Source organism: Chamaea fasciata, unplaced genomic scaffold (assembly GCF_029207755.1).
Source record: "Chamaea fasciata isolate MVZ Bird 193981 ecotype frontalis unplaced genomic scaffold, bChaFas1.0.hap1 SCAF_6, whole genome shotgun sequence".
NCBI lineage: Eukaryota > Metazoa > Chordata > Aves > Passeriformes > Sylviidae > Chamaea > Chamaea fasciata.
Window position 1 is genome coordinate 72,946,383 of NW_027094091.1, and position 18,920 is coordinate 72,965,302.

At 38.0% G+C, this 18,920-nt stretch overlaps 1 protein-coding gene across 3 annotated transcripts in view; it reads right to left on the bottom strand.

The window, feature by feature from the left end:
• Positions 1 to 8,246: 8,246 nt before the first annotated feature.
• PRDM5 (PR/SET domain 5) overlaps positions 8,247 to 18,920 on the bottom strand; it is a 59,532-nt gene continuing 48,858 nt past the window's right edge. For all 3 annotated transcript variants that reach the window (XM_066184884.1, XM_066184883.1, XM_066184885.1), the window contains exons 15-16: positions 13,322 to 13,426; positions 8,247 to 8,820 (exon numbers count right to left, since the gene is read on the bottom strand). In XM_066184884.1, coding sequence (XP_066040981.1) covers positions 8,656 to 8,820; positions 13,322 to 13,426 — 270 coding nt within the window. In that variant the 3' untranslated portion in view covers positions 8,247 to 8,655. The remainder of the gene's footprint in view (positions 8,821 to 13,321; positions 13,427 to 18,920) is intronic.

Consider the following 18,920-nt stretch of genomic DNA (forward strand, 5'->3'; position numbering starts at 1 on the left):
CATTAGAAAAAGCTCCCAAAGCTTTGAATATATCAGTGGTATTTCATATGCCTTGTCATTATCTTTCAATTCATGCTTCCCTGAGACAGATTTGAAGAGCAATTGCGTGACAATAGGGGGTGAAAAATAACAACAAATGCTTGACAAATATGGTTCAAAAACAGACCAAAAGAACTTCCCAAACCAGAGAGTAGGCAGAACAATTCCTTTAGTCAAATAACGCATTCAGAAAAAATGCGGAAGAATCCTTGAACACATACGCCCCTTTCTGTTCTAGGTAATGCAAATTAGTCACCAGATCATCACAAAGACCTGTAGTCTTAACACCCAGACAATTTAAATCTAGAGTATTTAATGCATTTAAAATCCACAAGAGGGTAGACACAGAGGTAAATTGAAGACACACATAAAGACAGCAGATCAAAAGAAGCCTCAAGACCCTGCTTGGTGTTCTGAAATATTTGTGGTTGGGTTTGTCTTGGTTCTGTGGTTTAAGAAGAATTTGACCATTTGATAGGGGGAATTTTATTAATAATGCATTTAGACTCCTGATTAAAAACATAACCTTGCCATATGCTGAAAATATGAATCCTATTAACCAGGTTCAGGCAATTCTTCATTTGTTTTGAAACCAGCTTTGGTTCCACAGATAATTATAATGACCAAAGAATTTGCCTTGTTCAGTCATTATTAAAAATTAATTCACCTTCACAGCAACTCTTGCCTACAGTGTACATGTTTTGATCTGTGTATGTGCATGCATGCTACACACGTAAACTTTTTAACTTTAATATACTGCTTGTGTCTACTGTAAACAGTGAACTCCATAACCACACTCTGGCACATGTATTTACTGTGATAATTTCTTCTTCCTACATAAGTATAAATCAACTTCCCAAAGCAAAGCTAAGCAAGTGCAAGATGAGAACAAGAAAACATTTTTCATCTTCTCAGAGGATGTATTGCCAAAATCTACAGCAGATGTGGATTCACCTAAGGTCAGTCTGAAGTGAAACACAGACCCAAGGATTCATTTGTGATCTATTTTGCTTGGTTTCTCGAAAATACTGTTCTTTAAGTCTGGGGCTTCTCAAAACATGGCATGAGGAACACCAAGCAGAAAAAGAGATAGTGAAAGCAGTTTATCCAGCCAGGATCTGCTTTCAGAAACAGCAAATGCCACATCCACTTTGAGTGCACAGCAAATATGCAGCTCCAGATTCTTTCAGAGTAAGCACATTCAAAAGTTGGTTTTATATTTCTGAAAATACCTTTTGAAGCAAAACATTTATGTGTTTATCCTCTACAGACAGAGAGGTGAACTGTGACTAAGATGGACAACATGACAGCAAGCCCATATGATGAGCAGACCTTGCCAGACTAATTTAGCAAACACCACAGTTAATCATAGGAAATTTGTAATTACAGGACTACTATTTGTAATTACATTTGCTACTGATTGGGCTTTTATATTCACAAGGGAAGTTACCAGCAATTATGAAATAAGTCTGCTAGGGAACACACACATGTTAAGACTTCTTAAGTTTACTAAATTTATGCACCTGACTAATAACTTGACAGCATGATCAGTAGTACGCTCAAGAGTAACAATCTACAATCACAACTAAAGGCTCCAAAACTGACAATTAATTTTCTGTTTCTGGAAAAATCTTGCCTTGTAGCATTTAATACAACTCAGAAGATATAACCTTGTTCACCACCCACACTGAGCAATCACATGGCTGGTAGCTGTTAGCCTGACATCTAAGTAGGATGATTCTTTGTAAGACTTGTCAATTAAAAAAAGATGAATTAGACAACTGCAGCTGAAAGGGTAAATAATTCAGAGTGCCACTAAAATATACAGCAGGAAGGTACCATTCTGGTACAAAGCAAATGCACTCATTTATACCAGGGAAAACCATATTTTTTTTTCTTTTACTTCTCATGGGCTATCAATTGTTTAAGTTTAAAAAGAAATAACTAAACTCGCGTACCAATCAACAATTTCTCTCTCTGACTGAGAACAGCTAAATTTTAACCCCTTTGCCACCCCTATAGTGATTGGCTGAGTCATATTCAGTTTTGTGGTGGCCTTCTACAGACTGACATTTAGAATTGGGAAAACAAACAAACAAACAAACAAGCAAATGAAGTTCAAACCATTGATTTCACAGCTTTTTTCTACTCCAATTTTCATTTGAATTCCAGAGCCACATTCAAACCCTACTATAATTGCTAGGCTAATGAAAAGCATCCAAGCAAGGAGAAGAACCACAGCCACCCTTGCTGCACTGTAAAGGTGTGAGCAGAAGAATTTACAGAAGGTTTGGTTTGCAAGTTTAATACACCTGGCCTCATTTGTAGCTCCAACAGAACTAACTGATCTCAGAATCTTTTTCTATATTGACAAGCTAAGCCCAGCCCTGTAATCCCACACAAGTATTTTGGACATGGCTGAGGAAATAGTTTAGAAAGGGATAACCTCACCTGCTTGAGGTTATCTAGCAACAACTGCCCTTACTGCAGAGGAAACTTTCCACTGCAGTCATTTGAGGAAAACTTTTGGGTTAGGTTATTCAAAATTTCAGGATTTTCTCTCAGACATACAGAGTGAGTTTAGAAAACAAAAATACAGCAAGAGATACAAGAGATTTTAAGAAGGTGTCTTTACATGGCTCAAGGCTGTCCGAATCACAAGGAAGGACAGGAAAGCTGAGGCCTTGGCACCCTCTGCCCAGAATAACCCAGTAATACAACAACCATCTTCTGCAAAAGCCAAAGTGTAGAAAATGTCCTCTGCATATGCTGTCAGTGTCACCTGGCAAGATTGAGTTTCAAGCTAAACTCTGTGCTCAGTACCAGAAGGGAAGGCAGCATCCTGCCCTGGTTAGAAACAGCAAACCCCCATAAACACAGAAAAAGCGTGCATCTTGTAAAGATTAGTGTACTCTTAATTGAATAATTCATCCTCCTCTTGCATTTTCGACACTGAAATAACAGCTATTAAATAAAATTATTAAATAGCTATTTTTAACCATGGTTTTATTATTCTAAGTTTTTAATAATTTTGTTCTAAGTGATAAAGGAAGAAAACAAAGTGAGATGTGTAATAACACATTTTTTCTTCCGTGCCCAAAGGGCTTTTTTCATTTCATGTCAGCAGATCTAATCCCCACTTTACCTACTATTAAACTGAACAAATTGCACACAGATGCACAAGGTAAACCCTCCGAGTTTTATCACAGTATAACAGACCTATCTGAAAAAGTCAGAACATGCCAGACAAAAGGACTTGAATGTTGTAAAACATTTAGAACAAGATGTCATTTTGTGAAACGATTTTGGTACTTCCTGTCTTGCAAAGTGGATTTATGATCTACCTTGAATTTGGCAGATCAGGTTTGTTAAAGAATATTTTAAAGTCTGAGGCATGACACAGAATGATCACAACATTAGTACCAAAGAGATAACCTGACTAATGCTGCAGTGGAGGTCTCTCCTCCAGCAGCAACCTTACCTGTTGTAGCACTTCCTCTCAGTTTTGTTTGAACAGCTGGTAAACTGGAAATGAACTTGTGGATTTAAGGGCTTACAGTCTTTTCCCTGTAGAAGGATAACCAAAAAAACCCTGAAACTACAAACCCAAAACAACTTTTATTATTGGTTCCTTTTTGCTGAATGCCCTTCTGAAAGAAAAACAGAAATTAAAACAACCTCTCTTTGATTATTGTTCAGCCAAGAACATGTTGCTTCACCATGCAACAAATGGAATTAGAAAACTGACTAGTTATTCGCAGCTCACTATATGCTACATGTACCTGATGCTGCTGCTGTACAAACATGCTGAGACACTTCCACTGCTTCAGAGATTTGAAAGATAAAGTCAATGAATACATGACCAATGATATCTGAAGTACAGCCGATCATACCTGTTTGTGATGCAAGATGTCTTATGGGAAATTTATACACAACCAACAAATTAATCATAAAAGGTTGCAATTTTGTCTCACTGTTGCTCTAAATCTTTTTGAATGAAATATCAAATTTAAACTGGGACATTTTCTGGTTGTATTTGTACAGAAGCAAGTTCCTGCTTATCAGGACAACCTGCTAGCAAAAACCTGGACAGTGGAGTCAAATTCCAAAATTTAGTTACTCTACTAATTTCCAGAAACACACACAGAATCAGACTTCCAGAGCCCTATGAAACTGTGATCTCGCCTTTCCATTCTAGCCTTTTATATATCTGACCTATATAACACTTTATGCATATGCATGCACACCTTTTTCATGAAAGTCTTGTGGGATCACACCATTTCAAAAACCTAGGTGACAACTCTTACTATTTTTTCTCTATCCTAAATTGAATAATAATTCCTAAATCCAAGTTTCCTTGGGTTAGTCGCTGGAAAGACCTCATGGTCGCAATACTGTAACACCAGGAGTCAAACACTAAAGTGGTTTTGTTTTTGTTTCTCCATCTTACTACCTAGATTTTCTGATGTATCAGGCCCAGGACATGTGCAGTGATGGAGATCCAGGAATCTTTTCCTGCCTACTTCAGCTGGAGTCCATGGAGACAAATGGACCATCAAGTCTCTCCTGCACTTGTGACACAGATGGGTGTTTCCCCCTCATTTCCCTCATCACTGGAGGGTGATGACAGCTGGATATCAAGGCCAGCTCTGGTCCCACTGCTGCTGTAATGTGAGAGGCAGCTGATGTTAGCAAACTCCAAGACATTGCTACTTGAGCATAACAAACGGGGCTCAGGGAAAGTGAGCAGCAAACACTTTGCAAACACTGAGCTCTGCCAGTTCACTGTCTTCCCCTGCCCACAGCATTGCAGAGAGTCAGGAACAGGAGATAAAACATACTAAATAGGCAGTAACTATTAAATAAAAGACTGGTTATCCCAAGTTGAAATGCTCAATGAATAATTTTCCAGGTCAAGAAAACTTTCTGTGACAACTTTTCAGCTGTGACTTAAATTTCTCCCATCTTATTGATGTACCACAGAACATACAGCTATCAGAATTCACGTTGAAGAACACAACTTTACAGCTGTAACTGCCATTGCATTCTAAGCTCACACTTGCCTAAAAAACCCAAATAAGCAGATTTCAAATCTGAATGTGAAGAAAATTCCAACACTTCAGTGCACTAAGTACATAACTGAACTGAGAACATTTTACAGTATCCTGATCACACCCTGACAGCAGCACACTGAGGTCCTCCACTCAAAGTGGTGCTTTAGAGGGAACTGTTATGCTACCTTTTAAATTGAAAAATTAAAATAAATACAGAGTCAGATGTCTTAGAAGAAGAAAAACACTGGTACTTATTGAAACAAACACAGAGCATTAAAAGCTGCAATCTAAAACACAAAATGCCCAGCAGAGGTTAATTTACACTATTCCCTCCTTTTTCTGATTTCTACTTAGGACTTGATAGCTTAAATTAAAGAATACATGAAATCCTTCACAGTCATACAGACAGACCAGAAATCTAACATTAGAAAGGAAATTTATTATCCTAATGATTTGTATCACCTTTGGGCCACACAGCTGATCAGAATGAAAAGCAAAAGGAACTAGTCAGAGTGCTGTTGTTCCTAACATCAGAGATCCAGCTCTCTCCAAGAGGGGCCAATGGTAATGGAAAAACTGGAAGAACAAATGGAACGGTATCTGCAGAAAATTACAGAACATGGGGAAAAAGTCACAACCTTCTAAAATTGCAGTGACTACACACTCTTACAGGAATATCTCTAGATTTTCATATTATTCTTCAAGGCACCACTTAGTATGGAAATGTCAGTATTTTAACAAATGCTGATTAACAAACAAACATACAAACACAACACTAAAAAATTTACAATTACCTTCAGAGCAACAGGTTTCGCTTTATCACTTTTCAAAATCAGGTGAAGGGAACATTCTCTATTTTTTCCAGGTAATACCACCAAGTGGGACACAGTCAATGGAAATTTTTACTCAAAGAAGAAGGGTTTGCTGGTTTGCTTTTTTCCCCCCCTTTCCCCCGTTTTGGTTTGCTCCTTTTTTTTTTCTTTTAAGAAAGCTATGATCAAATAAAAATACGCAGCATACTGGTAAGTCTGCCTTGCACATAAAATCAATTACACAGTTCATGAATCCAGTAATGTGAAACATATTACCTCTGACTGGGAGAAATTCAGGTCCCCATGGAAAGAACAGGACAGCTCTTGCTGTGGAACCTGGAGTTGCCAAGTCAGGTGCTGGCTCTGTAGCAGCTCAGGTCTGCAGCCATATTAGCCCAAAGGGAAAGTTCCTGGAGGACAAGATAGAAAAGATGCTCACCTGGAGCTGGGCTTCAACCTCCTGCACCTGCTTCTTGTGTTTGCCAGGAAGGTTTGAATTCCCTCATTGATCCTGTCAATCCCTTGTTCTGTTGACACCATTAACAAGATCAAAGCTTCAGATGCTTAACTGCTGTCACTGATTACATACAGCAAGATTAAACTTTATATATTGTAGCTTACCTAGAAATAATTTTAAAAAAAGGACATTCTCCTCTCAACTTACCAATTTTCACAACTGCTCTCTTCTCTAAAGCAGATATTAACCCATAACACGTAGCAACTTTGCAGTACAGATTTATAGCAAAAATCCTATGCCAAACATGTAAATTGGTTAAATTATCCTCTTTTTCTCCCCAAAAGGATTTTCTTCTTTGTATTTTAACAGACTTGTCCCTCAAAAACTCCTTAGAAAACCTTCACTTTCATTTTTGTTTGTTTTTTTGGTTTGTTTGGTTTTTTTAGTGTTTTATTTTCCTTGTACTGTTCTTTGTGCCTGAGTTTGTTCTGACCAAACTGAAGAAGGAAAAACATAAAAGGCTGAAAAACTAAGAATTGGAATCTTGGTTTTCCTATGACTCAACTCTTCCTTTCACTGATGTCAAAAAGGCAAACAACAACTAAAAAGTAACCCACCCCAGACATGTCAAAAAGTCACCAATCTAATTCTCCTTGGAGATAATTACGAACACATAGCTAAAAAACCATCACACAACTGAGTATATGATACTGGTTGCTTTTTGCTATCTAACACTTAAAATTATATTATTTTTGTAGTAACTACCAGTAAATTAAAGTTTTCTGGACCTAGAAGTAAACTGCTCTGAGAAATTGTAACAAAATCTCTATAAACAAGAAAAAGAAATATTCTTTACTCAACTTTATAATGCTTATTTCAACAATATTTGTCTTAAACACATAGAATACACTTGATTTATATGAACAAATGATATGTGGAATGGAACTGGCAAAGTCTCCAAGTTTCTCCTACCTCTCAGGAAGCAAATAGGGCATGAAGGCTTAGGATGCTTTTACACATAGGAGGTTGCCACAAACAAGAGAATTGTTCATAATTACACTGCTCCAAAATCTGCAGGAACCCAGTTCATTTTGCAAAACACTGACAGATTCAAAATTAATCTGAACAGTTTGCTAATGCCAGAGCCTTAATATTAACTGCTGATAACTCAGGAATTCCACATGCAATCACCCTCTGAAGTTACAGTTTTACTGTCCTTGTAGATAAGAATTTCTTGGTTATCTGGCTGTACAAGAGGGCCTGTGGGAACTCTTTTGAAGAGTCTCCTGCAGTAAACAACTCACTCTGATAACATGAAGAATTTGATTGTTACTTGGTTTTAAAGCAGTATTTTTCCCAGTGCTTATGAGCAGAATTAAAAAAAAAAAAAAAAAAAAAAAAGAGAAAGGTATTTAAGAGGTATGAAGAAATCCAGGGCATCTGATTCAGCAGGAAGAAACACTGTGGGAACCAGCTAATCACCAGGAAATCAAATACCTGTATAGTTAACAATTCTAGCTGCTCAAGCCACCCTGTTAAGATGTCTTTCCACTTGCCTTGCCCGCCACAGTGATAAGTATGAACACAGTACTTAAAACTAAATGGCTCAAAATTTTCACTTCAGTCTTGTTTCATATAACCAGAAGAAATAAATCCTCCTCAATCTCATACAGGAATACTGAACATCAACAGATTTCCACAATTCTCTACCCACACATTTTGGCATCTCAAGAACCAATTCAAGTTAATGAGTTTCAAACAGTAATGAGAAAGCTGCAAATAAAATGAGGCAAAATCGTGTTACAACAAAATGCGGAATTATAATATGAATTAAACAAGCCTGGATACAATCAGCAGTTAATTACAATGACAAATTCTGTGTGGTTTCAAATTAAATAATTTTAATGAAGTCTTGTAGCTTTAGATACAAAAATACAGTTGCAGACAGCCAAGAGTTTCATTGCAAGTGTCCAGGATTTCCAGGCACTGCTACTAATATCTAAGTTTCTAAGAATGTCATTAACAAAGAGAAGTTTTCTTAAAGCTTCTTTGTTTAAACGAGAATAACATTTTTCCAAAGTTCTTATATCTTCAATACTTTTTTTATTTCCAAGCTGTTTTACATCAGAATATCTCTGGGTTTTTTCATTACTAACATATTTTAAACGATATTGGGAAAAATAATGTGTGAAATCATTACAGTTGTCTTTCCTGACTGGCCAGGTGGAAAGTCTGGAGTTTGTACACATGCAAATGCACCGCTTTGGATCCACTCCTCTCACTGAGGCCGTATTTAGCTGTCAGTTTCTCCATGGACATTTTCCATGTGCACTTTGAGGTAGTCATTCCTTGTAAACTTCTTGTGGCAGAGCTGGCACTCTGCCATGGGGCGGTTGGGGTTGTGGGTCAGCTTGTGTCGGATCAGCATCTTCTTCAGGCTGAAGGACAGGTCACAAACCTGAGGCAGTGAAGACAAGACAAAGACAAAGTATTGAAACTTCGAGCATGTGTAACACTCCTAAGGTTACATCACTGAGGCCACAGGCACACATATGTGCAGTATTTAATAAATGAGCTGGTCCTTGGAACAAAAACTCCTTCAGAGAACACCTGAAAGATTTTTACTCTGCCTGGCATCTTTTTATATTGTATATTAGGAGTGGTACCACAGGCACAAGGATGCTGTCTGTCTAAAAAAGATTCAATCTTCAACACCTTGAGGTGTTCTGGCAACATTGTGGTGCTTTGTTCAGATTTTTTAAAAGTTATTGTTCTATCTGGGATGCAGCAAAAATGATGACAAAACATCACAAGCATCCATCAGTTCAAATGAAATATTTCCTTCCTGACCTTCAGAATGACACCTGCAGCTTCCAAAAGAATCAGTTCCAATTGCTCAGTTACAAGGAGGGAGGAATGACAATGAAGAGGTTCTGAAGACTGCAAGAAAGGTTAATTACAAATATAAAGGAAACCTCGTTGTTCCAGCCTTTCTCTGCCTGGCCAAGAAAATTGAAGACATACGGTATATGAAGGTGCAATTCTTTTGCACTATTATCTGGTGTGCTGCTTTCCTTCCTCCACTGTACTCCAAGCAGTCCAGTTCATTCTGCCATTTGAATAAACGGATAGAGCAGGAGGGACTCTGCCATACTAAAGTCACCGCTTTATAAAAATCCCTGTACTGAAGTTAAAATGAAAAACACAAAAGGTTAAAAGAACAAGTTCAGCAAAAAAAAGCTAGAATTAAAAGTTAAGGCAAGACACCAACACAACTAAAACTGTGCAGTTATACTGTCACATTCAACTACCATGCAAGGAAATACTGTAAAATGAATTTGACAGGGAAATGAAGAAAAAAAGAAAAGGAAGCAGCTGCTGATTTGATAAATGAAATAGACAAGAGTCATATAATTAAACAAGAACGAACATCTATAGACTTGCACTCTAAAAATTTCATGTTGATTCCAGACAATATCTCCTTCATGCAGAAAAAGGCACAACAAGAGCTGACTATCCAAGTAGATCATCTTGACCTCCAGCATATGGATTTTATGCCAATTAAGGCAAAACCATGAAATGACCAGAAAATGGCAATGGCCAAAGGCAAGTTTTGTACCCAAAATAATTTCTCCCCACACTGTGTGTGCTGCTGTCCTAGAATAATTCTGACTTTAGGACATGATGTAATGCTGAAGACTTTCATACAGTAACTGCAACTCTCCAGCTTTTCCCCCATGAATAATCTCTAAATAAACCTCTTTGAGACCCAAGCAACAGCCACCCTTTTGTTACTGACAGTAACAATTACAGCCCCCACTGGTCAGCTCTGAGAACTGCTTTTGCCAAACATCGGTTTCTGTTTCTCCTCCACAGAGCACACAAAGGGAACCCATAACATTTATCTAAACACAGGCATAAATCCCAGTGTGGCATAAATCCCAGTGTTAGAAGTGTCACACACTTGTAAATACTCCATGTTTCTTGAGAGCCAGGAGGCCAATCAGGGATATACACACACACAAGATGTGTGTGTGTTCTGTGTATCTTACACACACCTCTTCATTTCTAAAATGAACAGCTTATAACATAACCTCAAAGTACATTTTTTCATTTATTCCATACATGTAACCAATATAATGTGTCCTTCCGTTCCTCCAAGGCTCTAGCACCTTGTGTTACCTTCTTTCTTCAAAAAGAGCATGGAATGCCCAGGATTATTAAAGGTATGGCACATCTTGCGCTGTGCTTATGCAGAGAAGTTGCAGATTTAAGAGTTGGCTTCGTATATCAATTTTGTAAGCAAGATTGCTATTTTATAGATTTACAACCACTCTTGCTAATGGGCACTTGAGATCTAATCAATCTCTTCAAAATGATCAAAGTTTTGGTCAGGTAGGGAGGATGGTAGAGACTGACATTTGAAAGAAAGTGTAAGGTCAACCAGCGGCAGAGTGGAAAGAAATACTGTACTGGAAAGAAACCAGACAGGCAGTACTTGACCTTTCTTCCCCCTAAAAATAATCTATTGTCTCTGAGAAACTGAAGTTCAATTTGCCTTCCAGTAAAAAACAGGCTGGTCCATTGAGGACAGATATCTAATTTGCTATGAAAAATTGCATTTCTATTTCCATATTTCAGTTATTTTCACTTTTCTAGGTGACATGTATTAGAATTGCCATCTTAAAATGGGAATATTCAATTTCCACTATGATCCATGGGATGTGAGAGCTTTGAGACATTAAGGACTGAAAATGCTTTTGCTGACTGATAAGACACAGAAACAGACACATAAATAAACTGTAGCACCTTCCTCAAACAGAGTACAAGGATTAGTTTCACACATAACTCAATCCTGCACTGTAATGACTGTTCCATGTGCCTGAGAGAGTGAGACAGGAAGAGAAGACATGATTTTTATTTCTGACTCTGGAAAAAAAATCTGTTTAAAGCAAAAATACAGACTAAAAAAATACTAAAAGAATTGGTATGTGGTATTCTAGAGATAAGAGCTTGTGGAAGTTGTTGTCATGAATTACCACTCAAGTCGTAAGAAAAATAACAAGAGCATCTACAGCTATCTTGAGCTGAATAAAAAATTGTAGGTGAAAATACTTGAGTGCAAAAAGGAAATTTAGTATCAGGTAGCCCCCAATAAATGTCCCCCACAGGGACATTTTTCTGTAATTGTCCACTACTGGTTTTCATGTAACTTCTACATAAACATCTGGAATCATGCAATGTGCAAGGCAGCTCTGGAGGACTGGGCTGCTCTGGGTGACATTTACTGTGCCCCCAGCATGTGCAGATCAGCAGCCCAGGTGAAATAAGGAGAAATTATTGAAAACATCAATTTTAACCCTCTCCAAGTGTGCATTAAGCAACAGACCATGGTGGGCACCTGGGTGACTGGAGCATGCAGGAGTGGAGGAAACTGCTGTTATGTCTAAACCCCGAAAGGTCAGCAGCCTCTGGCAGTGTGCAGCCAGCAAAAGGCTCCTTCTGGAGAGTGATTTCGGTGAAACAAGGCAGAAACTTGGAGTACAAAAAAATATCACCAGTAACTGAAGGTACACTCTGAAAAATTCTCAAGCAAAGGACCAGGACTAGACACAGATTACAGCTGTTTCTAGAAATGCTATGGATTGGGAAAGCACAGCTCTACTTAATTCACGAGGAAAACTGAAGGAATAGCTGAAACAGGGAAATATGTTTTCATACAGCTCCTATTTCTAATTAAAGCAAGGAAAAAGAATAAAATTGAACCACCATACCAAGCTAGTCTGCAAAAGCACACTCTGAATCCAAGAGCAGTGAATCTTGGATCCACAGTGTGGGAAAAACTGCATTTACACTGCAAGCTGGCCAAGAGCTGATAAACAGTATAACAAACTGAAAGCTGAAAAAGTTATTGACAATGATTTGGAATTAGAGAAATCCTCAAGGTACTATCCAGGGCCAGGCTGAGATTATTCCAAAAGAATACAGTAAATCTCCTAACTTGTAGACACCAGCAAAATATCTTAGTTGAACTTTTTCATGAAATCAATATATTTTATTCTCAATGAAATGACATCAGATAATTCATTAAAAACCAGAACAGTTAACAGACCCTTGAAACCTTTCTGCCAAGCTGTTATCCTAATTTTGCATCTAATTATATAATTTCCTGAGCAAATTTACAGCTGGTCAGACTGAGCCATCTAGGATATAACTGAGAGCTGGCAGTCCCCTGTGACTGCTTCATGAAGAGTCAGTATCACAAAACAAAACACCTACACTAATTCTACATCCATTCTGATGCCTTTCTCTAAATCCTTGAGCAACGATTTTGGCATTTGATAGTTCTGAAAGACATTATTCCCCAGCAGTTTCTACGCATTCAGCCTTCCCACCTACCTCCCAAAAGCTGAGAGATGTTATGTATAAGGGGGGGGCAGGCTGCATGAAGGGTACCTGAGAGTGATCTATGAACTGTCACAGGACACGCTGCATTTCAGCCCTAAGAGCATGCACAGCATCCCAGATTTCCTCACTGAACTTCACTTCACTCTTGCTGTTACAAGAGGCTGTGAGCAGATGTTGAAAATATCAGACCAGATTTCACAGGCAATTCTGAATCCATATTTGTGAAAATCAGAAGCACTGAGATTCCATGTAATAAATGAAATCCCTTTTCCTACACAAGCTAATCTCCAACTATTAACCTGTCATACAATTCATACAGGAACCCAAGCAGCATGAATTTGTAAACGGTAACATCCAAATTGCATTACTAATGGTGAAAATAACTCCTATGGGATCCAAAACCATAAAAAGAACGGGTGTGCATGGCTCTTGGCACACAAAAAGGGTACATGAAATTCCATGAATGGCCTTTCATTCCTTGGGCAATGCAATTAAATCCTGCTGCTGCACTGAGGTTGAGAAGACAAAGGGGAAGGAGGAGAGGAACTCACATCACACTGGAAGGGCTTTTCCCCGGTGTGGGTCCTCATGTGCTCATCCAGGCCTCGCTTCTGACTGAAAGCCTTGTTACACTCCGAGCACTGATACGGCTTTTCCTGCATTGAATAACAACAGCGAGTGAAAGTGAGTCAACACAGAGCCCAGGTCATTAAGGAAGTGGAATTCCATGCTGGATGGTGCAAGTTTTATTTTCTCTCCAAGGTATTACAGTCAATGAAAACAACAGAAAATGACTTTCAAATGATTAAGTGAAAGCTGGGAATGCTGTGGCCTGACAGTTTCCACTTCAGCACCCACTTATGAAATAATTATCTGTTCCAGTCTTTCAAACCCAGCCATTTGGGGATTCTGCTTTTTGTCATGTGAAAGGTTCAGAAACATAAAATTTCAATGTTCTTTCCTTTATCCTCCACAAATGCTTAAAGCATACAGACAAGTAAGATTATCCACAAAAACTTCAAGTTTGTTTGGAGGTTTCCAAGTAGAAGAGGTGAGGGGAGGAAGAGGAGGTACAAGGAAAGCTTGTGGTAGCAGAAAACCTTATTTTGAAAAGTGGTGACAGAAGGTTAATCACATACTCAATGCAGAATCTCAAACGAAGTGCAGATGGCAACCAAACCATCTGTATTTTTATTAGAACTATTGGTTAGCAGCCATGGTAAAACATGATGTTAGAAAAGACGAAATCTCACTAACCTCAAATAAGTTATTAGAGATACAAAAGGAAACCCACTTATGTAAAGATATTTTTCTTTGAAGTTCTTCCTTCATATAGGAATTTATATAGGTGTAATTCTTCCTTGATTCCACTAAAGTTACAAAAGAACTGTATAGAAATCAACAATATAGCAATTAAATGAAAGAATTAGTATTATGGCACTGCACATGGCCTCATTAAAATTTTCATTTTCTAGAGGCACACTTATTTTTGAACCAACTAGACTTCCTTCACTCTCATTCTACTTCTTTCTGTGGTCACTAGTTCTGTACACTGCTTGAGTTCTGAAGACAGGTATTTTAAGGCAAAGTAATCATTTTTTACTAAATTAAATTGAAAGCAATGACTATAAATCAATAGGCAAAAAAAAAGCAGCTAGATCTATGAATTAACAAGTAATAGGTAGCAGTCAAGTTCTTTTGGGAGATGATGGGGGATCCAAGGATAAGTGAGATGGAACAACACAGGCATTAAAGCAACAAAGATAATAAGCTGTCTGATTACTGAATTCCTATGCTCAGTCTCTGGGAACCATCAGGTCTCCATACATTGCTGAATCCTGCCAGGATACACCAGCATTCACCACACACCTAACACAGTGCACTATCAATTAGTGCTGGGTATGTCCCAGTCTCTCTCTTTAGGGCAGTTCTCTGCGGGTCCAGAGATCTCAGTGGGTCAAAGACGGGGTTCTTTCATTCTGCAGTCTCCTTCTATCAAGTTTCCTAGAAAAGACATTGTTATTTCTGCGATTCTTCAGCAGACAGGAACACAACAAATTACCTCAAAAAGATCTGACTTGATCTGTGAAAAAAAAAAATTATCATTGAGACCAAAAGTTCATGTCACAGGGAGCTTTGCTGACCAGACTAAAAACTTCATGGAGCAGAGTCTGCACTTTAAAGGGGAATGTAAGAATAAGCCATGTGAAAACCAGGTTTCTGCAACAACCCCTTAATTGGTTTTGCATTGTGGTTAACACAAACCATATTTCTGTGAGTTCTCCAAAAGCAGCCTTTCTGTGTGGAGGCTGTTCCCCAGAAAGTGCAAAGTGAAGTATACAATGTGCACATCTTAAACACCTACGAAAGCATTCACTACTGCAAACTGCACCAGGTGGACTCACTCCCTTTTTATTATCTTGGTCTTCAGCTATCTGAAGAATTGACTTGATAATGACCAGGTCAATCATTCCAGTGCTGAATGGATTTCAGAACTCCATTTTGGACAAAGAGCCATTTTACTCTCTGGGAAGCTGGAGTCACAAACCTGGGCTGTATTATCTTCCCCCAGGTTATGCTTGGCTGTTATATATTTTATATTTGTATCATTCTCTGTGGCAAAAAAGGGTGTATCTAACATCCCCTTGGCATTTGTATTGAAACTCACATATGTAATGAAACACATATGCATGAAACACATCCAAAGCTGTCTTTGATCTAATTTTAGATCCCTTCCATCTGTATATTCCAGTGACTTCAGCAGACATGATTCTGAGTCACACCAGCCTCCTCTCCCCTGAGTGAAGCTGCTCTCCATTCACATCTGTGTCTGTTTCAGGAAAATCAGTAGTGCTGTCCAGAGCAAAACTTGGCCCTCAGTTTATCTCCAGAGAAAAAAAACTTTTACTTTTTGTTGGTTTTGAAGAAAACATCATCCTCATAGATCAACTTCTTGAGAACAAAACAGTCTGTGCTTTTCCTTTTCTCTTTGCTCCTTCTCCCCCTCAAGTCAAATCTCCGTTGCACAATGCTTGGAGAAAGCAACATTTATAACATGGAAAATATGATGTTTGCTTGGCATAACCATCATTGCTTTAAAAGTGAGCAGAGAAAAAAAAGATAAAAACCATGGCAACAGGTCTGAAAAAGTTAATGCCACAGTGAAAGGACAAAAGGGACCAACGCGGAGATAAAAAGAAAACTGGACAGATTTAAAACATCAAGAAAGGGGAAAAAACCTGCTAACTGTGAACGAAACAGGAGCTCATTGGGAAGATGATCCAAGTCTGACTTCAGAGGAGTTAGCAAGTGCTGGTACTGTAAATCTGCCTTCTGTTGAAGAAGCATCTGCCAGGCCATGGCTATGGTGGCAGGCAAGCTGAAGAATTACATGTGTTTTCTTTTACTGACAATCTAAATGAAGAAGGGAGCAGGGAGAGTGAGAGAGACTGGACATGGCTGATACTGCAGTGATTTAATATCACAGTTTTAAAGCATGCCAGGTATGAACAGAAATATGCAGATTAGGATTTACAATCTTCCTGCCTCTGAACAAGGAAAGGCCAAGCAGAGCCCAATGGTACTCTGGAAAGTGCTTTGCTGTAAGACTGACACATGTTAACCTAAAAGCTCCCATCTCAGATGGGTTTCACCATTAAGACTGGTGAATGAGAGAAATTAAAACATTTCTAAAACCACATCAAATAAAACAGTGCCTGCAGCACATACCCCTGTGTCTCTGGATAGCTGAATCACAAATCACACCATGAATTCTAAACAAGCTGTGCTTTGCATTAGAAAGATCTCACTCAGAACATGGCAAATCTCAAGGACATTTGATGCACCTTTGACAGCTTGACACAAAGTGTGCAGTGTCCTGCAAGCACAGCAGATGGAAATACTCAAATGCAGAATATTTGAACTGCTAGCTGCTGCTGCAGTTGCCTGTTTGTCCCTTAAAAATATAAATACATTATGTACATTGAGTTAGCACTTGTGCACTGGTTGCTTCTGTAAACCTGGTCATATTGGTTACACTGGTGAAATGTGAATTACTTTGGTAGGAGTCTCTCCAACTTGCTTTTTAAATTTGAATTTAGAACTATTGCATCAGCTCCACAATTACAGCAAGACAAACATAATTTAAACATTACTATTACAAAATAAACATATCTCAAGATTAAAATAAGAGTTAAGGACACAACTAAGGAGTTGAGAACACAACTACCAGCTTGATGGGTCTGTATTTTCAACATGCATGTATTTTCAACCAAAGCTTGAGAGAAGTTCAGAGAGAAAGAAAAAGGTGTTGTATTACATGTAAATACTTACACTTGTGACATGAAAATGAAAATTGACAGACATGAATAATGGTGATGGCACAGGACACAAAAAAAATTAAAATAAATAATCCTTTCCTTTCCATTATACTAAAACAGAGCCCTCCTTTGCTCCCAGAAACATCTTAAAATGCCTGTTCATGAGATAACATGTAACATCATCTGCTTTCAAAAGGTGTTTTACGTGAAAATTTTGAACATCAGTATTATTCTTAGTAAATATGATTTATGTGCTTGCATTATCACCTGAACAGAGGGTTAATACAAAGGCTGTTTTGAAAAATAATCAGGCAAATGGAAAAATGTGGCCTAGGATGAACAAACATGACCAGCCAGATGGCATTAAAATACATCAGTCATGTCTGAAGCTACCAGGAGTTCGTTACTCTCAAAGGGAAATCAGGAAATCCTACAGCTTTGCCAACCCGCAAATGCAGGAAACCTGCTTACACTTAAAATCACAGATAGCCCAAGTTAGCAGACTCCAGCTTTGTATCCAAGTGTGAAAAAAGTTCAAGAACTAACAAGAAGCTCTCTTAGTAACTGGAAAGTTTCTGCAAGTTACAGCAAGTGGCTGACCCAGAGACAGAGGCCTACTTAACTTACTAACATAACATTGACACTGGAAGACAAAGGGTGATGGGAATTTACAGCTCTACAGAAGTAGTAGGGATTTGAAACTCATAATATTAAGCCTCAATTAAAAATTACTTTACAAGAGCATGTTTCTTCTGTCGAAAAGTAAAATCCCTTAAAAAAATATTTCCAACAACTAGAGCAGGCCAAGAAATTTTCCTGTTAAAACAACTGTGAAGTAATTCTGGCAGATTTAAACAAAAATGTGACTTTTATTCAAAATGACTAATGTTTTTGTTAGAACAGGTCTCAATTAACTCAGTTTCAGGAGTATTAAAGAAATAATATTTTTTGCAATAAATTTATAATTAAAACAAAAGCATGCATCTTCCTGCCTGCCAGGAAAAGAAAAAAAAAAAAGTGCATTTCTAAAAAAGATCCACGATATGCAATTCACGGGGTTTTACCATATCATTAACTTCCCATTTTCATGGTAGTCCTGCCTATTTTCTACCCATAAACTGAAAAGTTCTTATTTCCTTGTGGTTTTCTGAACTGCTGAGGTAATTTTTGCCCCTAAAATTTAGTGAAGGAGCGTTTATTTAATCAGCATCTATGAAAATTCAATAGATGTTCACCTGTTCCTGGAAAATAACAGTATTGATAGAGAAAAACGACATTTCCACTCTACGAGGAAGGGATGATCATCATTCAATATTACATAAAGAAGTGTGAAAATCTAGGTGCAGTGGGATTCAAACCTTTCACATTCTGCGTGCAAACACAGATTCCAGAGGCAAGGAAACCACAGTCCTGGCAAAGCCATCATCCTCAGGCAGATGTCTGGGAACTCACCCCTATCTCACCAACAGGGAAATACAGATAAAATCCGAGATGGAAAAACCCCTCCAAATTCAATCAACACATCATATTATTTCATTACTCACTGTCATGTGCACAGAAGTCTATTTTTTTTTTTTTTACAATAGTGTTCTACGGTGCTTCTAAAACACATGACCCTTTTTCAAACTTTAAGCTCAAATATTTCCTGGGAAACACAGGAAAAGTGAAATTATGTCAATATTGTCCTTGCATTATTTCTCATTTAGAATTATTTTAAGATTCTTCTGGTTAAAAAAGAGGAGGAAGAGTAAAGTTCCAAATGAGAGCCTTGGAAAACCTGTTTAACTCTGGACCTCTTCCTGTTCAGCGAAAAAAAACTGTCTGGAAGAGC